This window comes from Opisthocomus hoazin, chromosome 8 (genome assembly GCF_030867145.1).
Source record: "Opisthocomus hoazin isolate bOpiHoa1 chromosome 8, bOpiHoa1.hap1, whole genome shotgun sequence".
In the NCBI taxonomy this organism is placed as follows: Eukaryota; Metazoa; Chordata; class Aves; order Opisthocomiformes; family Opisthocomidae; genus Opisthocomus; species Opisthocomus hoazin.
Genome location: NC_134421.1, coordinates 32387629 through 32410095, shown reverse-complemented (window position 1 = coordinate 32410095; position 22467 = coordinate 32387629). Strand labels below are relative to the sequence as shown.

The 22467-nt window shown below is 38.4% G+C and overlaps 1 protein-coding gene across 1 annotated transcript in view; it reads left to right on the top strand.

Annotated features, from left to right (window-relative positions):
- TRHDE (thyrotropin releasing hormone degrading enzyme) overlaps positions 1-22467 on the top strand; it is a 234995-nt gene that overhangs the window by 129344 nt on the left and 83184 nt on the right. The window contains exon 7 of the mRNA XM_009931561.2: positions 6395-6460. Within this exon, the coding sequence (XP_009929863.2) occupies positions 6395-6460 (66 nt within the window). The remainder of the gene's footprint in view (positions 1-6394; positions 6461-22467) is intronic.

The following is a 22467-nucleotide window of genomic DNA, read 5'->3' as shown; positions in this document are numbered from 1 at the left end:
AGCTCTAACAATATAAATAAAATCTAGTGTAATTGGGATAGAGTAACTCACAGCTCCCTTAGTTAGAGAGAAAGTAACCCCCATCTTGAATTGCAAGGTACTAGCATACAGGAAAATAGCTGTAGGCCTCCTATCTGTGTCCCATTGTATTTGAAAAACAAGTCGTGCTATTACACATAAATCAAGACTGATTTTGAACTGACTGCTGCACAATAAAAAACTGTTAATAAGTCACCTGTATTTCAATGTGATGTGTTGTGGGTTTTTTTTTTTTTTTTTTTTTTTTGTTTTTTTTGTTTTTTTTGTTTTTTTTTAAATGAGAGAAGAAAAAGTAAAATTGATGGGTGGAGTTTATGTGGAAAATTGACATATTAAATTTTTTTTTAGAAATTCAATTATGTAATTTTTGTTGGTAGTCCAGTGCTCCTCTCCTCAGTACCTCACTCCATGCTTACACCTTGGATACCATGGTGATATTTTTCCTGCTAGAATACTTCCTGACTTTAGTTTTTATATCAAAAAAGACAGAATTCTGAACTAAATCAGAATAAACAGCTTTCATTCCTAAACAAGGATGGCAAGGTGGATGTTCAGTGAAGAAGAGATATATTGAGATCTGTGTAATTATTATTACTGTTATTTGGCATTACAGGAGATAAATGCATAGGTAAGCCTGCAAGATGCTGTCTGAGACTTTGAAAACTCAGGGAGGTGTTTTTGCACTGTTTACGCTTTCATATTTTCTGAGGTTGCTGTGTAAGTTGCAGGATAAAGTATCTTCAGAGGGATTCATGTGATCTCACTTGGGATGTTCGCTGTGTAGACTCTTGCAGTTAACTAGTCCTCTAACCTCCCTGTATTGTCAGTGAAGATAAACAGGCACTTTTAGGGTGAAATTCATCTATCCTATTTTAGGTGCATGTCTTTGGATGAGATGAATCAGGGGGAGCTGAAGTGCTTGCTTCTCTCTCCATGGCTTTTAAAGGGAGTCTAAACAGCTGGCTCAGCTGTATACAACTGAGTAAGCATCAGATAGCTACAATGTAGGCATCTGCATTTGGTCAGATGAATCTCAGTCCTACAGTTAAAACAGAAACGACAAAACACAGTAAAAGCAGAACCAAAAAGAAAAAAGAAGTTGATGTTCTAAGAAAAAATGACAAGTCTTGGTGGAAAGGAGCATGGAAGAGTAGCAGCTTTTCTGGGTCATCCTTTTATGTTCTCTTTTAATTCCCACACTCCAACTCATTTACAAAATGATATATTATTTCACCCTCACAACAGTCAGCTGTAGTTCATGGTTTCTGTTTTGTGTTGGTGACATTTTTCTCTCATGAGCACTTTTTAGAATACTGACATAATTTTTGGTCCTTGAAAGAATAAAGCTGAATGAGTTTCCAGCTCATTTGCATCTCTTCACACACGGCCCCTTGCCCTTGCCTCCTAGTTTCTGCATAATCCTATGTGCTGGTTTACTGATTTTTATATTGTTCACTTCACTGCAACTGCTTCACCAGTTCATTATTTTAAGCACTTTGCTGTCTGCTTGGTACAGAACATCCACTTTCAGCTAGCAAGCACTCTGCCCTCTCTTCAGGGCCCTCTCTTGGATGCCTGCCTTTCCTTGAAAGTATGACAAATGTAGGATAAACCCAGATACGATATATGTTATTCAACTGTATATATAGAAAAGGATGATGTCACAACAGTTTTATATCTCTGCAATTCAGAAATTCTTGGGAACTGCTTACTGGTACAGAACTTTTACAAGAGAGTGGGGAATCAATCTCTGTGTGGCATTTTTGGACAATGCAGGTGAATTCATCTCACTTCAGAGGTCTGTAGTGCGGATATGTACATATGAGCTAGTCACAAGGCTCCTTCTGAAGTGGATTACAGGCGATGGGGTGCTTTTAGGGTACAATTCTTCTGATCTGTTTGGGGGGGGTCTACATTGAGATGAGGTAAAGTGCACCCAGAAGTGACTGGTGCTGTCCATTCACTGTAAAGGAAGTCAGAACAACTCAGGTAATTGGAGACACAGGTAGCTAGATTTAGTCAGGTGTGTCCTCTCCTGTGTGGCTGTGTAGTATGCAGTAGTCATATTTCTGTGGGTTTGTGCTTAAGACTCACATTTTTTTCCTGTTAAAGAAAATTTTGTTTCGTTCTTTCTTTTGTATACAAAATAATTACAGCATGCAAGTTGCAAGTGAAATAATTAGTGTAAGAATTCAGATATAATAACATTGGATTGTTTGTTAAGTCAGAGAATTAAATTAACTTATATTAATTGTGACCTGTAGTGATGCCACAGGATCTAGAAGTGTAGGAGTGAGTCTTTAAAAATTAGTTTCATTTAATGTGAGATCAAGGTTGTAATCATGTTATTTACATTGGCATGGAGAGAGTTAGACTGAACGCCTTACCTGTGACTGCATTTTGTAGATTTCAAAGAGAAATTCAGCTCATGTATAAAGGAATTTGTCTCCTAATTTTAATTATGGATGGTCTTTACCACAATGTGAGTGTGCAAATGTGTTTCTTCTGGGAATGAAAGAGCATAAACTTGGAGCACTTCAGCCAATGTTGGCTAATTGCCCATGAGCGTGCTTTTTCCCCAAGAGCATTTTGCAGAAAAGGACTGTGTGTGCAGTTAATTTCCATGGAGTAACCAACATGTTCTACCTTCCTTCCCTATAACAGTGCTGAAGCTGAGGAAATTTCGGCTGTGTCGTGCTCCACCAGAGTCATGTAGTGCCATTAATCATTGACTGAATATCTAGTGTATTTGTCTGAATACACGTTTATTAAGATGGGGTACAAGGGCTTCAGGTGAGTCAGATCTTACACTCCCAGGAACTTAGGTACATTTTTTGGGTAGGAAAGAATTGCTTTCTGCTAGACCTTTTAAACCAATGTGTTTTACCTCTTGACAAAGTACTGAGTCATCCACTGGCTGGTGGAAAGCACTTGAAAAATCAATAAATACCCATTCTGCCCTGTAGGAGAGTTGACTTCTCAAGACTCCGTATGTCATTCCTTGGTTGGACAAATGCTGGCAGAGGACAAGTGGCCCTGGGAGTGAAGTGGGGAGCAGATCGGTTGCGTGTCAGGGTGTTCAGGAAAAAACGCTGGCAGGTTCCAAAGACCGTTCTCTGCAGCAGAACAGTTCTGTTGTGATTTAGGATTTTTCTGTAGGCTTAGGTCTAGATCAGAGAAACTTTCAGAAGGTATGGAAGCATAGGTCCTCTGGACTCCATCTAGTTCCTGCTTGCTAGGTGGGTAGGCAGTGAAAATACTAGCACATGAGGCCATTCACATGACCCGAAGGCTATGTATTCTGTAACTACTATAGCTGAACTTACTGCACATACCTTCTTTACCTCCCAGGACCCTCTGGTTAGGGTCATCTTCCAAGCTCTTTTTATTAGCCCCTCTTCCTTATGCCAGTTACTCTGCATACCTCTTGCTTTTTATCCTTCTGCCTGCAAACCTGTTTCTCTTCATCTGCAGTCAGAGTGCCAGTGTTTGCTGTCTTTACCTTTGCTTCCCAGAGCTGGGAAAGTGTTGATTGCTTCTGCTCTTCTTATGAATGTGTCACCATTCTCTGTTCTGCCTGTTCTCAAAGAGCAAGAAAGGTGAAGTGAGTGGTTTCTTCCCTTTTCTTCCTCACGTTTCTTTTCCCTCCACACTAAGGGCTGCGTTTGCTCCCATTTCTCCTCTCTTCTCTCTAAGACAGATTTTTACCCTTGAGGTTCTCTTATTTTCTGTTTTCCTGTTTTTATTTAGAATCTCTCCCCTCCCCTCCCTTTCCCTCTTTACTCATTCCCTTCCTCTGGTAAAATAAGGATAATAATGCTTCCTGACCTATGGTCTTGTCTGTTCAAGTAATAATCTGCTTTGATAGGGATTATTTTCTATGCTGCTGTGTGTTCCAAACATGATTGGTTCCCTGGCAAGATTAGGTACCACCATAAAAACATAGCATAGTGTTAATAATGCAAACAAATTCTTTTGGTTTATCAACCATTCAATTCTTACAAGCAATTACAAATATCTCTTGAATAATTTTTTTTTTTGTGTGTGGTGTCCTGGTTTTGACTGGGATAGAGTTAATTTTGTTCCCAGTAGCTGCTGTGTTTTGGATTTAGTATGAGAAGAACGTTGATAACACTGATGTTTTTAGTTGTTGCTAAGAAATCAAGGACTTTACCTAGTCCCATATTCAGCTGATGAGCAGGTGTGCCGGAGCTGAGAGGGAGCGCAGCCAGACAGCTAACCCAAGCTGGCCAGTGGAAATATTGCATACCATTAATGTCATGCTCATTTTATAAAGTGGCTTGGCCAAGGGGCAGGAATCCCATTTTTTCCCTTGTCTTTTCCATGAGTTTGAATCCTCTCTTGGTCAGGAGTTGGAACTTTTCCAGCCGTTCAGTCTTTTTTGGGAATTTTGGGAAATCTATGAAATTCATGATTTCTGGGTTCCATGATCTCTGCTCAGGCACTGGCTGCAAACTGGTCACTGGGTGGTGAGAAAAATTGTATACAGTTTGTTCTGCATATTCATTATTATCTTTATTACTATAATTACGAGTATTAATATTTCCTTTGTTGTACTATTAAACTGCCTTTATCTCAACGCATAAGTTTTACAAGTTGTCCATTTCTTCTCCCCATCCCACTGGGAGGGGAAGGGGAAGGGTGAATGAGCCGCTGTTGGATCCTAGTTGCCAGCTGCCGTGTTAAACTTTGACATTTGGTTACTTTAGTAACTGTGTATTATTTTCTGTTGCTGCCTATTTGAAGAACTTATTCTGTTTTTTTTTAAGATTTACTAATAATTTACTAATCTTTTTGATTTATATAATTGTTTCAAATGTAGGCTATTACAGATAATTCCTTCAGTACTTAAAAAATAGGCATGATACAAAAAAATGAGTAGAACGTGTAAAGTGATCTAAAAATTGGAGAACTGTGAATTCCAAAACTATTTTGAACTTTAATCTAGCAGGAAAAGACATAAAATCTTGTTTTGAAAGCTGAAGCTAGAGAAATTCAAATTAGTAAAAGGTGCACATTTTCACTATGAGAGTATATATTAGTTTTGACAAGATATGTAGTGAGACATTTTCCTTTTCTTGAATCTTCCTAAAATAGATGCTGCTGTGTAAAGAGAAGCAATAGGGTTTTTGCCTAAATTGCTGTTTGACCTCTAATAATGCAGGAAGACAGATTACATCATTGTAATAGTCCTTTTGGCTTTAGAACCTGTGAATTTTTGAATCTATGAAATGTTTCTTTTTTTTTAAAAATTTTATTTTCTAATTGAGCATTAGCCAAATTCCTAAGCCTACATCTGTAGCTGAGGATGTTGAGTTCTAACGTCAAGTTTTCTTATGGCCTTTGATTCACTGTCTTTAAATCAGAAGTGTCCTCCATCTCATACAGTGATGAGTACTAAGTACAACATTAAATTAATGGGATTGAAAGGCTGGTTGTCTTGACATTGGATTGCAAAGTGGGATATTATAGCTAAATCATCAAATCAGATCTGCAAAGATATTTCTGCTTGAAATAGAGCAGTTGTGCAGAGGGAAAATACACAGCAGTTGTAGTTCTGAGAGGGAGTGAGACAACATAAAAGGAATGCCTTAAAGAATGCTGCTCTGGCAAGTATCTGTTTCTTGGTGTAGGTACTGAGAGTTAGAATCACCTGTGAAGCAAAAGACATTGTTTAGATCTCTCTCCTTTGCCTGAAGGGGCGAAGGGCTAAGAACTGGTGTAAGTAAAGAAAGGTTGTTATACAAGCGCTTACCTCTTTGCATGATGGTGTGGGAAATAAGCTGAGTATTAGTAAGTCAAATATATGTATCCACATTTTATAAAATTCTTATGAAAATGATCTGCTTCCAGATCATCAGATCTTGAAGGCTTTTACAAAGGAAAGCAGTATCACTAAATCCTGGTTTACAGCAGTATGATGGAGTTTAAAATGTTATGAATAATCAGTGGTAGAATTTAGCACGGACATTATTTTTTGCCCTCATTTAAAACTGTGCAGTACTGCTGAGTGCACAGAAGAGCTGGGGGCAACCAGCTGTGGAGCTGACACATCCGTGCTCCAGCAGTGGAGAGAGGGTGTTTTATGACCTGTGCCTTATTCAGTAGACGGGGCAGGATATTAGCAATATCTGTCTACTTGCTCACTTTTCCTTGTAAGCATCTGCATTATCTTCTCTCTCGCTTTTTCATTGCAGCACAAATAAAGGTTATATTAATCACAAGTTTCTAAGATGATAGTGTTGGATGGAAATGCCTACTTCAGATTGTTATTATTGTATAATGTTGACTTGCGAATCCGGTAACTTCTTTTTTTCTCTATTATTTCCTACAGGGTGCAGCTCTAATTCGAATGTTGGCTAACTTTATGGGTCACTCTGTGTTTCAAATGGGCTTACAAGTAAGTAAAGGCATTTCTGTCTTTGTGTGGGTGCGTATTTCTAGCAGTTTCTCTTGCTCTCTCTTTTTCTTTTTACAGTATATTTGTGTCTATTTGTGGAAATGTTTCTTTACTTCAGGACCAGCTGAGGCACCAACATGTCCCTGAAGCTGAACTTGATGGAAGATGCTAAGTAGTGTAACACACATTGCGGTGCCCCCAGTTTCACCTTTATTTCTTGGTGTATCAAGCGATTGCACTTTAGGCACAGTTTTCTGTCCATTTTGTGTAGATTGCCGTATAAAAGCCATTTTGGTTATGTGGCAACTGTGTGAAGGGCTAGCTGAGGAAAGAGCTACTTCTCTTCAATTTCATTTGCATGCTGGTATGAAAATAATAACAAATGATGTCAAGCCAGCTAGAAAATACATAGCTGTAAAACTAGTAATGCTTTTCAGATAAATATTTTTGCCTTCCCTTCCTCCACAGTAAAATCCTTGAGCTTTAGTTTTACCTTTGATAAGCGTGGAATGCTCTCTGCCTTAATGATGTTTTGAAAACTCACTCTGCCTTTTAAAAGAAATTTAAAGAGGTAACATTTCTGTACGAAGAGAAAGAAATTCAACGTTCTGATTACTGAGGATGAACTCTTTTCAGCAGTAATTCAGTGCAAATGAGTGCTTCGTAAACTATTTAAAAACAAACAAGCCAAAGCACAAAAAACAATGCGACCCCCTCTATTCCATTGAAATCTGCTTGAGTAAATCATGTTACAGGCAGCTGTGATTGATGAATTATGTATGATGCAGCCTGCTACTTAGAAGTGTCCTTTAAAGTAAATTGATGTTCACCTGAAATACAATTATGCTAAGATAGAAGGAGCAATCAATCTTATCTGTTCTTACTAAGCTTTTCATTTTGAAATTTAAATAAACTACATCAGGGATCAGGTCATTTTTTAACAGAATAATTCTACCTCTAACTAAAATGAATTGGAAGATAAAATATAAACGAAAAATTAAATAAATGCATTGGTTATGTCAGAGAGATGTGTTCCATGCAATAAGCAATGGAAGGAAACCTGCTAGGGAAATACAGCTTTTTGGAGTTTATAGGGTGTTCACAGTTTGCAGGATAACATATTCACAGGACCCAGCTGGCTCATTTTCTTAGTTGTAACACCAGATGAAATCAGTTAATTAGTCTGCTTATCCATATAAGACATGTTGAAATCAAAAAGTTTCCTTCCTAAAATATTGTTTATGTCAAGGGTGAAACACTCATCTTATTTAAGGCAATAAGACTTCTGTCCTTAGTCCAGCAAACTCCGTATTCCAGCCAGAAACTTTTGCCTGCATAGATCCATTAATATAAAAATTCAATAGCAGGTTTTTTTGAAAAAAAAGCATTTCACTTAAGATTTCAGAAAGGGGAAGTTTTAATACATACATCTCAATCCTCCTTTTTCTATTTTCTTCTGCGTTTGTCTGAGAAATAACAGTGTGAAAGTTGTCCTGAAGTAAATTTAGAAAAAAAGTTCGGATCAAAGAATAGGGCTATGCAGGGATTAAATAATCATAATTACCATAAATTTGTTGTGGAGCTTTGTTTTTTTGATTTGAGTGGTTTCCTATTATTTCTGCTTTTCACCAGTTCTGCTCTAAATAGAAACTCTATGTCTATGAAAAGTCTAACTGCGAAAAGTGAAAGTCTTGCTATCAGTTCAGTAGGAAGATGATATTGTAACTTCTTTTATAAAAACTATTTGAAATCCAGATAGAGATTTTCCATGCGTATGTCTCCAAGTTGAACAAAATGAAACATGAGGTTCGTAAGCTGTTCATAATCTCCAAGTTACGCAGTTGGAAATGTCTGTCAATCGTTGAATTCTCTGTGTTTTGTAGATCTAACAAAATAGTGTTCCTGCATGGTAGAGATGGGAGGCTAGCTTTGCTAATGATAAGGGGAACTGGAGACCTAGTTTACCTTTTCTATCAAGCATTCATTTAGGCTTTTTAGCTCTTTGGCCACGATACCATTACTTGAGATTTAGTGTTGTGTTCATTTGAATCCAGTTTTATTATGGAATTCTAACATTCAACTAAATGGCCTTTCTCAAGGATAGCTGCAAAATCAAGTCTTTATTACTGCTATTTATAAGTCTCTTCAAATAGCGGATACTCTGAAAGTGCATGTGATAGTTCATTCTTCATGACTTACTCTAATGGCTTGCGGAGTGACTGAATTCTGAAGGACCTTCGCTTTATCTTGTTTGCTTTATTTTTCATTAGCCTCCAGTACATGGAGCACGTAAGTGTTAATAACATTAATATTATTTCAGTTCTTTTTAGTGTATTAGGTATGTTCTTAGTGCTTCACAGATGATGAAAATGAGTATTCCCGTAGTCTTATTACACTAGCATAAGCCATAATGAGTAGCCCTTTATTTGTGTTTATGTTGAGTGTTTGTGGTTTCATCAAAATCAAGGTATGATTCATCATCTAATTAAGAGCTACAGAAGTAGAGCTTTTATGTAAGAGAAGCCACAATAAATATGCAAGCCTTTGGGTTAAGGAGAGGAAAAGACAAGATTTAGAGCAAGAAGCAAGTGGGATAGCTACCTTTTTTGTTCCTTACCACTTTTTTCTTAATCTAATTACATGCTATCATCTATCAGGTAGACTTTTTGAAGACCAGCCAGGTGAGAAAAGTCTCTTATGTGTCAAAGAAAACAATGAGTTGTGTTAAAAAGGAGGAGAAAAAAGTTGTGGAAGGACAGTGGGGCTCTCTGTTGGATATTCTTTAGCAATGCATATGAGCTGAAACAGATGTACAAAGGTGTACATGATCCCTAACAGTTCAGCAAACTGTTTCGTAGAGGAGTCTGCAAGGAGGTAAAATTATAGTAGAGATGCTCAGTTTTACAGCGTAGATGGCTTTGGAGAGGTTCATATCTGTCAAGTATAACTGGCCTGTTCCTATCACAGTAAATATACTGTGAAAGGCCATTGGATTTTAGCGTGGAAGTTCCACGATAAAACTGCAGCTGAGAGACTACCTAGTGAAGGTGTGATATTCTGGAAGCTCCTCAAAGACATAGGATGTCTTGAATCATGTGACGTTTTCACATGATTTCAGCTTGTCACTGATTTCACATAGCACTCCGTAGACAAAACCAAAAGAGAATATATTTATATTGGCTGTAATGAATAATGGAATAATGACAGTAATAGCCACAGCTGGTAAAACTTGCACACGAGAACGTCACAGCTATTATTTCTGTAGATAATGTCTAATAAACCCTTCCTTCTCACAGTAGGTGATTTCTTTCTTTTTGAAACTCCTGATATCTTTCATCATGTGCAAAGTTGCTTATGTTCTAGGGAATTTCAGGAGGTTCATCTCACTCAGTGACAGTACTCTTCTTACAAAGTGGTGTTGCTTTTCGGTCAAAGAGCCATTTATCAGCTACGACAGCGATTAGAGTATGAAGAGGCTTGGTCAGCACCACTTGCTGTGGTTATGTTTCTGAACTGCACAGATTGGCAGAGGAAGAAGCCATAAGTTGTCCTTAATCATTCAGTCATCACTCAGGGTGGTAATATGCAATATAGTATTAGGTTTGTGTGAGATTTTTATCTGTAAGCTATTGTTCCTTATCTATGTGCATGAAATAGATGGTTGCTTACATGACTGGTGTCACTGTATTACATTTCCTGGAAGATTTTACTGCTGTATGGCAAGGCACCTCTTCAAGTTATCAGTGGGATTTTTTTCATATTACATATAGAGAGAAAGCCCAGTGATTTTAAGGTCTAGTACTTAGATGTGTGTAAAGAGGCATGTCCAGCTCTGTAATGAGACATTTCTGCACTGGTTTATTTAAATTTTTCTTATATTTGGTTTGAGTATTTTGGAGCCTCGTCTCTTTTACTGTACGTTAGTCAACACCGCATTTCATTTGCCGTGTGGCAGCTCTTGATCACATGGATCTGTATCCTTTTGAACTTCACTCGCTGCTGTGTAAGTGTCATCACTCACTCTGATTTAGTGCATCATCAGCAGTTTGAATTGGTTACTGTAGGAATCTCTGCTTCTGTGGTAAAATAACTGCTTTTGTACTTTAGGCTTCACATTGTACATTTGGAAGAAGAATTTCCATACAGTGCTTTGGATATATGCTGTCTTTTTTGGTGCTGTTGAGCGGCCACTGTATTGGAACAAATTGGTCAACCTTTCAGAGGAGATGTCTGGGGAAATGTGACATGCAGGCTGTTAAATACAGCAAGATTCAGATTTCAATCGCTTTTTAGTATCATAAAGCTGGCTAGTTAGACTTTCTTTCATCCACACTGCTTAGTATTTCCTGCTCTTTAGACATCTTTGTGCATGCCGGTATTCTGTTTGAATTGTGGCAGTCAATGTGAAATCCTTTCAGAAACTTTCTAGGTGTAAAATAAGCTCTAATGTGCTATTTTACATGTTATTTGCCACTTCTGTCCAAGAATCTAGTAGCACAAAAAACGTATTCATCTATTTCCACAGTATTATTTTATAATCTATTTTTTACATAGCATATTAAACAAGTGTCAGTGTACCCATTTTATCATACCTATTTAGTATATCTTTATTCCTAATTCACAACAGCTAGCTGTATGCTATTTTAAATGAGACATCATTAGAGACTTCTTCATAGAGTTTTCTGTAAAAACAAAAAAAGTCAGGCACCTGCGAATGAGGCTCAGTGAAGCAACGAGCTGTGATGCTGTCCACAGATCAGCAGTGCTCATGGAACTACCTGGAGTCTTCCTCTGCCCAGCGAGAGGATGTAACTTTTGCCACCAGGCAGGAGTGTCTTTACAGGTGGAGTACCCATGGTGCTGCAGCTCAGCTTGCTGGTGCATTTAGTAGATGTTGAGTAAAGTACTTTTCAGCTAATTCTACACTCATCTCCTCTGGTTTAGGAGAGCACAGAGTGTATGACCTTGATGAACATCGAAGTATCACCATGGGCATACTAGCTATGACCTGTCCTTAAGTTAGTTGCTACTGATCCATGTGTTTTTCAAATTGACTCACTTTTACTGACAGTTGTCAACAGGATAGCTTGAGCATGTTAAAAGCAGGACATAGGAAGTCATAGGAAATCTCGTAGGAGCTGACATCACTGTTTTCTACACTGCACGTCATAAGAGATTGATAACATCCTTTGGCCTTTTCTGCCCCCACAGCATTACTCGTGCTTCTAATTTACATCACTCTGGATTTTAGGTTTACATTTGTTAAATAACTTCAGTGTTATGGTCTTTTTCTGTAGCTTTCTCTGCCGTGGCTTAAGTAGGTCAGTAAAAGTTTGCATGAGAAACTTTTGGAAGTTGCAGTGTCATAATATATTTTTCTTTTGAAAGTGTTAAGATGTGCAGCATAGTAAGGGCCAGACCCAGATACCACTACAGAAAATGGAAGACCTTCCTGCAGCTCCAAGAGGATTTGAGCATACTATGTGTATAGCAAAATGCTTCTTTTTTTAAAAAAAAAAAAGTGATTCAAGATGCCTAATTAAACATCCAGTTTTTGAGAAATTAGAATGTTATTTTTATATTTGCATTCTTTTTCTTTTTCATATGCACCTTAACCAGGATTTTGAATTATGCAATTGCCCAGTGTTTTTTACATAGGACAATGTCTGATTCTATTCACAAAGTGGAGCAAGCTAACTGAATTGTCCTTCCATCCAGTAGTTTTGTATACTTTTCATTTGCTTTGTAGCCCGACTTTGTAACTGCTACATCCTATTTTCTTAAATGGCGGCTGGTATGGTGTCAGAGTGCATCGCGAGCAGTTGGCGAACAGAAGGCGTAAATTGCATGGTAGTGTTAGCCTAATTTTATAACAGGAGATCTAGGACCACAGATATTTAACGCTGAATTTTACAGAAGTGTGGGGAATGCAATATGAGACGTCCTGTGCAGCACAGGGGGTTTCCCTCCCATGTGCCTTAGCACTTATGGATCGAAGAGTTTATGTGTTCAGAGCACAGCCTCTACTAGCTTCATCATCAGCTGTGAGCGCTCAGCATGGCCTGTGACTCGGCACCAAGGTGGGCCTCCAGAAAATGTTGATCATACAGTTGATATAAATAAATCAGTGACAGTGAAGTACCTACACATCTGGGGAGAAATTAGGCTAATGTGATTAGAATAAAAAAGAATATGAAATGTAGATATCTGTTTTGAAACCTGAGAAGATGTTCTTTCAAACTATTTATAACTAGAAACTATTTCAGATATTCAGAACAAACTTCACATTGTGTTCAGTGAGAGATTTCAGCTCTGCTACAGTAAGGTGACTCTAGGGGTCCCTTCCAACCCAAAACTTTCTATGATTCTATGACCATACGTAATGCAGCCGCTCTTCTGGATTGCTGGCGTTTTTTGCCTGATGAAACGTAAGTGCTGTGCAGAGAGTGCTTTTTCCTAAGCTGTTGCATTGGCAGAATATTCACATTTGATTTCTGCTCTGCTTTTTGTCCCCAGTGTGTTTGGATCAGACGATTTTCTACTCCGGCTGTCAGGGCTTGCTGAGAGAAGGGAGAGATGGGCTCTCCACTTTCTGCTTCAGGGCCCTAACCTCTAAGCTTAGGCAGCTGCGAGCTGGCGGGTCAGGGAGCGAGAGGGACTCTCTAGCTGCTAGGTCACCACTTTCCTTCTGACCTTTAGACCGCTGCTGCAGCGCGTGGGGACAGCAGAGCTTTTCAGAAGAAAGAGTTCCAAGAAAAGGTAAAATGTGATATTTTTCCATACTTTTGTGCTGGTGTTGACTGCAGTTTTGGAGAAGAACTTGGTCTGAGACAGACATTTTGAAGACAAGATGTCAACCCAAACAGTTACATTTTGGCCACTTTGGAGATCCCAGCAGGGAGAGTAGTAAACAGTGATAATGGTGGCTGCTGCTGAACCTCAGTAGCTGGCGATGTCCCCAGTGCCCACGTTCAGAGCAGAGTTGCAGTCAGTGTCGCCTTCACTAGGAGGAAATCGTGCTGTCCTTCAGCTAGGATAAAATTTTGCTTTATTACTCTGTTGCTAAACCTTCTTATAAAAAGAAAAACAATTAGTATACACACGATTTACTTAACTTGTTAAGTTTGTTTCCTCAGAACAGGATTGCCCTTTACAATAAAGTTATAATCAGTCTTATTACAGATGCTGTGTACGTTTTCACTTGGTGTGCTTTCAGTGAGCTTCTCTTGTTTTGTTGCATGTGAAATTCAGTTATGACTATTTTCTCCTTCATTTTTATTATAGGAATTATTAAGAGGAAGAATGATAGGTATGAATTCTCAGATAATATCAGCGGGCTGAGCAGCTATTTAAGAAAATGTTTTCTTTTAGGATAAAATTATACTGTTTTCCTGATAGGAGCTCAGTGGCAACCTCTCCTCTGTTGCTATGAGGCAGCACAATGGACTTTACAGGGCGCTGGAAGCACACGTTTTGTGTGCGATTATGCCATCCTCATGCAATCAAAATTTCCATTAGCTTTTTAGAAGTCAGCAGGGATATTTCCAGCAGAAAGACTGCAGAATTGAACTCCTAGTTAACACTTAATACACGTTGGAAATGAAATAAATCTACTTCAAAGCTGAATCCCTACTGGATATAACAGGCCACCATCAAAACTTTCTCCTCCTCCTCCTCCTCCTCCTTCTCCCTCTTCCTCTTTTTTTTCCTCTTCCTTTCTCTTTCTCTACATACATTTAAAGCTCAGCTACCATAGCTAGGTAGATGCAGGTGGCATATAGCCAGATGTAAATGCTAATGATTTTTTAGGTGTCTTCATTTTGCAAAATTAAGTGCAGCTGTAGTGACTGTACTGTATAATGGTCTTTGGCACCATGAGGAACGTTTGCTCAATTGATGCAAACAACAACTAACTTAAAAGCAAAGTTGAAGCTTCGCTGTTACTGTTTTCTTATCTGTTATTCATTGTTACTGTGCAAATGTTGCAGATCGTTATGATCTAGACACAGTGACATGCAAATCACATTTATAAAAAGTTTTCTTGAGTGATTTATGGTGACCTTCTTATAGTAAGTAGCATGAATTTCATTCCAATTCTGGGCTTTCTATAGAAAAAGGTATTGCAGAAAAGTACGTCAGACATTCTTTGCCTGGGCAGCAATCCCTCGGCATAGTTCACATTAATGCAGAGGAATGAGCAGCCAACTCGTCACAATTAGCAGGTGCCATCCAGATATCTCTGGAAAACATTCCATCATTTTTTGTGTGCATTAAAAATGTATTTATTGAGCAGTATCTGGTTTCAGGTTCGAATGTGTAATACAACCAAACAAGGCAGAACTAAAATGAATGTACAAATTCTGTCAAATATATGCAGTTCAATTTCAAAGAGTGCTTTATATCTGTAAGATTTGTTCTTAGCTGAATAGTTTAGTACCATTACCAAATAATACATCAAATACATTTTTCTTTAAAGCCAAGCTTAATATACTAGCAGGTGTCTCACTGCACAGCAGATACCATCAGACTCTGCTAGGCAATAATTCTACAGTCCTTCTAACTGTTCCCATTAGACTTTGCATGCAAACTGTTTTGCCACCACACTGCAATTGCTGTGTTTCAAAATGGAACCTGCTTCCTCTAATAGGTGAAGCTGACTTTTACAAGAGAGGTAAACCTCTCCATTTACTAATGCTGATCTTTTAATAAGGATTCCCAGCAAAGCAGGATATATTTTAAAGTAGCTAGAAATTTGACTGAGTACAAATTATGAATCTGTTTTAGATACCCCATTCACGCTGAATTCGCAGAATTGCAATGCAGAAGGTGTATTTATTGCAAAATTGCATTTCTTGCAGTGGATTGAGGTTTAGTTCTTTTGTCATGCTGGAATTAAAATGACAGGACCATATTGATTTCAGTTGGGTTACTTCTGATTTACAGTTCTGGTCTCTTATGAACAAGAAGCAGGTAGAGTGAAGAAAGTGGTCCCATTGACTTAGTGATGGCTCTTGCCTCCTTCCTCTTAGTAGTTCCTCTTGAGTCTCAGCCTGGGTGGCACGTTGTTTGGGACAGGGTGCAGGTCCTATCTGCATCCTCTAAATGAATGTTATGCTTTCAACACCATGGATGAGATACTCTCAACGTTGCCCTAATTCTTCTCCCACTGAAATCAATGCTAAAAATCCCATTGACCCATATAATGCCGGAAATGTCAGTTCTGCTGATCTGATTATTGTTAGAGCGTATGGGAGTATACAAATTACAAAGGAAAAGGGACAAAGTAAAATACTGTAATTATGTGGCCTATTCAGCACCATTGGCTCTAGAGAAAATTAAGATTTATTTCTATATATGGTTCCAGTATCACTCTTCCTGATTAGCAGTTACAGCTCGCTGTCTGGATATAATGATTTAATTGCAGATATGACATGTTGACAGCGGATATTTTCCAGTTGTTGATGATTGCAAGCATTGTATCACTGTCATGTGTGAAAAAAATTGAAATATACTTTTTGAAAATAAAGCACTGGAATGCCAGCTGGTGTACACTGATGGGATTCCACTGATTTCCTTCCCTAGGGTTTTATGAATTGACTGAGATAGTAGCCCAAAGAGAAGGCAAAACATAGCTGAAGCGAATACGTTCATGATGCCTCTAAAGTATGTTACATACCTCTCAACCTTTGTTTTTCAAATTCTTTTTACTTTTTTGTGAGATTGGATCTGGAACTTAGCTAAGAAGTTCCAGATTGTGAACATTTTAAACAATTGTGAACACCACTTTCCTGTGGTACCATAGTAAAATTATTGGAAACATTGAAAGTGTTACTTGCTCTTAAAAAATTTTAATTGCTTAATGCAGATAAAGGTAAAAATACAGTCTGGATAAATTAGCAGTTGAGAAAGTAAGAGAAGCAGATAAAATAATTATTTTGTACTATTATTTAAAGAAAAAGACAAAAAAGATTTTGAGAAGATTAAAAAATACAAAAGCCCTAATTCTATTTGCCAGGCCTGGACATCTTACAGGGACACAACTTTCAGAAAATTAAGAGATAGAGAGAATTACTAATCACTTTAAAAGAAGTTAGCCAAGACACTTCTATTTGGAAGAGATTCAACAGGTAGCTCCACTGGTATGTGTAGAATTATTAGAAATTATAAGAAAGTAAAGATTATCCTTTGCAGCTACACGCTTTGATTGTTTAAAGTTGTGTAAAATGCTAATTCAGAGTTTTGTTCTGAATGCCAAGTAAACAAGGTTTAAGCAGTGTTTATACAGGGACACGCAACCTCATTGTAACCACATGTGGCCACTCAAAACTGAAGCTAACTGTTGCTTTGTTTACTTTAATTCACGATAGTGTTTTCATTGTGGCTTGAAGTCACTGAATTTAGTCTACTGCATTTCTGAATGACAATGTCCATACATAAGCTTTAATGAAGGTTAACTAATTCCCTGTAAAAATTAGCTTATTGGTGAGGAATGGCACTGTCAACTGTTAGTTGAACATTGAAGCATCTGCTTTAGAAAAATGCATTTCCAAATAAACTTTTTGTTTCCCTCAAATGAGATACACTGATAATCTTTTAACTGTCCTCTGAAATCACCACTGTGTTTCTTTCTGCCTGGTCTCTATCACAATATTCGTCACATAGTTGGAGAGGGCACTGGCTTAGGAAGCCAGCCTTCTATTTTCGTCAGTGCTACCTCCAGCTGCTCATTCCCATCCGTGCATGGCCACGCAGCGCCACTTCATTTATACCAGTGGAAGAGTCTGGAGTCCTTTTTGGTGTACTTCATCAAGGAAGGAAGGGCGTCCTTGGTGCAGAATGATAGATTGACTTCCTATGCAGGGCATTTCAGGTCTTTAGTTTGCAAAGTAGCCTCGCAAACAGGGGGATAGGGACAAGGAGGACCAGAGGTTATGGAAGGTACTTAGTCTGGCTGTACCACCAAAATATCATCACATTGTAGTGCAGGGGAAATGCAGGAATGGATTTGATGCAATGCCTGTATATAAAACATATGTAATTTTAGTACTAGTTGAGGACTGTCTGCACTGCAGGCATGGCCTTACACTCCTTATGTGCTTGGTGTTTCAATACCATGTTGGTGCTGTTTTTTGTTATCCTAGGTTGAAATACATTTTTAATTAGTTTAATTCTTGGCTTCATGGCCAGTGAGTAACTTAATCTTTTGTTCGAGGAACACATTTTAATGCAATAGTAGATTTAAGTGTAGGAAGGAGATCAACATTTTTGATCCTCTGGTAGAACCCGCTCATGAAAGTTAAAATATATTCCATGACTCTAGTGTATTCTGTAGGTTGGTAGTTTCTGACAAGACTGCTTGGAAGCGGTTTTGGGCACTCATAGCAAAACTGATGTAGAAGGTGAGGATGTTGCTTGGCTTGCCTGACCCGGAAAAATCCTTTTCCAAGGATTTTCTTAGCTGGCTTTGCAGTACTGCTTTCATAAGTGGTCTGATCACAGCTGTTCTTTCAATTTGGAGGTAGCTCTGCAGCTTGACTCACTGGTACAAATTAATTCTGACACAAATAGAGTTAACCCCCATCTGATTTGCCTTATGTAATGTCTACCATGACCAGTAAGGTAAATTTACCTACTCCTTATTTTGTGCTCTACTGCTTCTCTGACTGCCTAGCCAGGAGGGTGATCACTTCTCTTCCTTAAATCTCTTTCTCAAGGGTTAGTCTGTTGTACAGCTGAAAAATACTGCAAACGTTGTTGGCTGTGTTAGCTTTTCTATTCAGTAGCCTTCATCTCTTACAGGAATCTTCATTTCTTTGTAGCTTGCTGATAGTGCTTTACCACTGCTTCTCACTCCCTCTCATTTGTCACTCACCATTGCAAACACATGTAGTACCTTCCTCCCTCTGACCCTTGCCCAAGCTTTTTTATTGAAAAGTTAGGCAATGTCAAGATAATATGCGATAGAAGCTTTGATGTTTGCAGTGTGAAGGAAAGGGGGGAAAAATGTGGCATGTTACCGTCAGTTAGTCAGCATCTGTCAGATGGTGCCTGGTGGCTTAAGTATACAAATTTCTGGGAAAACAAACACACTGAATTTGATAGCCAGAGCCTTAAAGCCTGATTTCCACCCGAACCAAATGCTTTTATTAGTAGCTCTAAATCTTTGGTGAGATATAGCAGTCATGTATAAAACTGTTCAACAAGAACACATTATAGGCTGAAGGGAGGAGGATGTGCACCTAGGAGCAGGAATAAAATACAAAAGTGGGAGGTAGAGGCAAGACTGCTGTTATCCGAGGCCTGAGAAATGAGGACATTGAGATGAACGTAGAATTTGATGCCAAAATATTTTGCGACTTTTCCCTATCTTATATAGTAGAATGTCCCAGTTATCTTTAGGAGAAAAAGCAAGTTATTCAATGTTAATCTGTTTCAGATCTCAGCACCACTCACAAAAGTAAGGACCTGTTCCTTCAGCCAAGCAATCAACTTCACACAGATAAACTGAGAAAGGAGTTTGGTTCTGGAATTGATGTTTCAGTTCCTGGTTATAGATCTGAAGTCTCCCCTGAAAGTACGGTACATGTTTGGAGACTTATTCCACCTTTACTCTTGCTTAACCTCTTTGCATTTATCAGTCACTACCTTCTATTAGTTGTAAGTGTTATTGTATTTGGATGGTGGGTTAATTAATTTTTTCAAAACCAAGAGGCTCATTGTGTTTCAGTACTGAGAGAATGAAGATTGCAAAGGGATAAAAGACTTTTTCCTTTTAAATAGTCTCATTTTCTTAAAAAGTCTAATACAATAAAGGGCCTGGAAGCTTAACCAATACAGCATTAGTAAAAACATCTTTGAAAACCCTTTAGCACTTTTCGTTGTACTCCTAATTCTACTACTCTTCAAGCTATCTGCTCCAGAATGCAAGTAATAAAATAATTTCAAAGGCATTGAGCCTTTTAATTTTTTAGGGTGGGGGATTAAGATTGCTATTTGAGAAAACATCTTATACTCTGGGATTTTTTGCAAGATCAAAAATAAGACAAAAAAAAAGTTTTGAGCTGGCATTACAGTCAAGGAGAAAGGAGTTGTAGAAAAGTGCTCTTGAGTCTTGGATTGTTACAGAGGTTTTCGTGCTATCTTTTCTCCTCACACATTACCGTAGGGTTATAGCTGAATGTTAGGAAGGTGGCTGAAGCATGTCTTCATGCTCCAGCATACTCCAGTTGATGGAACAGCTTTTATAGGTGATAGACTTGCGAGTTTATGGTGGAGAGCAGCCTTGCAGCCAGATGGTTCTGGGCATATGTGTTTATAAGAGAGCAGCTTTAAGTCACTTTACCTCCTTTGGAGCTGTGCTGAGCGCAGCTTAGATTCAGGCAGCTGTGTTTTGAGTGCCATGCTCCTTTTCTGTTCTGTGGCTTGCATCTCATCTGTTTGCTTTGGTTCTTTTCTATTCAGTGTAAAGGCAAAGGGGTGGCTAATATTCCTGCCCTGGAGAATTACCGTGAATGAGAACGTGTCTTCTGCCCCTTTGCAAGCTACTTAAGACCTAGCTATGGGTCCTCAGGAGGGAAAATTGATTATGTTCTTGCTTGTTCCATTCTTAGAACAGGCAAGTAGGTGATGTATAGATCTTTGGCTCCTATTTTAATACTTCTAGGATGTATTTGATGCTGATCTGTATAAGCCTTTTCTCTTCCTTTTCAGTTTCAGTGCCTGTCCATGAAAGGTACTTCAAGAGAGGCTGCTAATTTGGTAATGAAAGTTCAGGCTGGGTCGTGGTAACCCTAGCTAGCTTTGAAGTCGACAGCTTGGATGGCGGTAACAAGATGTAACTTTGCAGCATAGCTGGGAGTGGTTGGATCGGGTGGTGTTCTCAGTACAAAAACAAGCTCTGGTGTGAGGACAGGTACGATACAGATCTGTGAAAGCATGAATGGCTTGGGGAGAGTGAGGTAGGGAACAGCAGTACTGTGTCTTCTATTCCCAGAGCTAGGGAGCAGCAGATGAAGCCAGCAGGCGAGCAGATGTCTGAAACGGGTATCTTTGCATAACAGATCACTGAAGTGGGAAATGCTTTTTTATAGGGTGTTGCAAATGCTAAACATTTGTCTGAGTTCAGAAAGCAACTGGCCAAATTCACAGAAGATAACTATTAAATGCAAAGATACTAATCTGCTTGTGCCATGAAGTGCTGGGAGAGCATAGAAGGGAAGTATCGCTGTATGCTTGTCCTGTTTTATACCCTTTCTAGGTGTCAGCTACTGGTTATTGTTGAAAACAGGATACTGATATCGAGGGTGTTTGATGGGACCTGATTCAGTAACTTTTTGCTCTTGTGCCTGTAGAAAGTGCACGCAGATTTTGGATTGCAATGTAGATTTACTATTGGAAGCATATTTTGATGCACACTGTCACTTAGGACTACTTTTTGTGTAGTATGCATTTGATAATACTCCTAGTTTGATGCTATGTGTATGGTCTCAATGCAACTTCCATGAAATTTTGAAAAAATGGATGATCATGTTGTATGGTACCAGGACTGTACTTGTATGTTGTGTTCATCATTGCATTTTTTTATTTTGTTGTAAATGTTAGGATTCCTTTTTGTTTTTCTTTGTGTGAGAAACATGTTAGATTGGCGGATAATAAATTTTTAACTGAGTGATGAGCCACATCTAAACCTCCCAATCAGTGCATTTGCAGCAAAAAACAAAAGAAAAGGGCTGAGGCATTTAATTTCTTTGCAGTCTTTCTGAACACAAAATGTAAAAGTCAAATTTAATGTCTAATGGTAGATTGGTAAACAGGATTATTGCCTGGATGGAATAAATCCTCAAGTGTTCCACCAATTTTATTTTACTGTGTAACGATTCTGAAAGCAACTCTCAAAAGGACCAATATGTGCAGCATTTTCTAGTACCGCTTAGAATGCCCGTGTATATTTGTTGTTATTTATTTAGCTCGTCCCACTTTTGTTTATTCCTATTTTAGCTTTTTAATTTGCAATTCAACTTCTTTAGCTTTGAAAGCTATTTAATATTTCACTGTGCCTTAAATGATTCTGTATTTTTAGACAAAATGGAAGGACATTGTGCTATAGGTGCAGTCTATATAATATTGTCTTTTTTTCAAGTTAGTCTCATGACATCATTAATACTCAGCACTGCATTTACAGAGTCAGTGTTCTCATTTAGACTTCCTAGCCTGTGATTAAATGGGAGTTGCTGCTTGTTGTACTATGAGTTGGCTGACAAAAGCTAAATCTGTCACAGGTACTACAATTTGTGTATCAGAAAATCTGCTTTCCAAATACTAATTATTCCCAAAGTATCTTACTTCACACAAAGCACAGATAACAGAGTCAGCGAATTTGTCCCAGTTTTATCACTGTGCTGTAAATTAGGGTTTGTCTCCTATGATTGTGTAAAAAGAAGAAGATAGAAATTCAAATGCAGGAATGCCCATTGATTTTCCACCTCTGATGTGTTTTTTCACTTAATTCTTCCAATCAAAATGCTTGAAAAGTATGTTATTCAAGTAATCATTGCTGAATTTCACTTCTGTAATTCAAGGAGCTGTTGTCTAGGGACATAGGGTGGTGGGAAATTAACAGTGTTGTCTTTCCAAATGTCATTAAAAATTGGAAGTGTTTTGTGCTTGAAAGGCCCAGACCTACTCTGGTCATATGCTTAAACTATTATTTCTGGAAGTTAATTTAATATGATGGTAACCTATCAGGAATTATCTTTCTGATTGCTGTGCGAGAAGAATGGACCCTCAGTCACTGAAACTGCAGCTGAATAAAGGAAAGCATCCAGTTTATAACCTCCTCAGACTCTGAGTCACCTATGTTGTGACCACACATATGTAGGTACTTGTGCATAAGCGCGTAGCTGGGTTCCCATCACCCCTCTTCCACCGCTCCCTGTCGTGGAGAGCCTTTATGATAACCTGTTACAGCCCCAGTCGCCAGTATAATGTATTTTGACATTGAAGTGGCA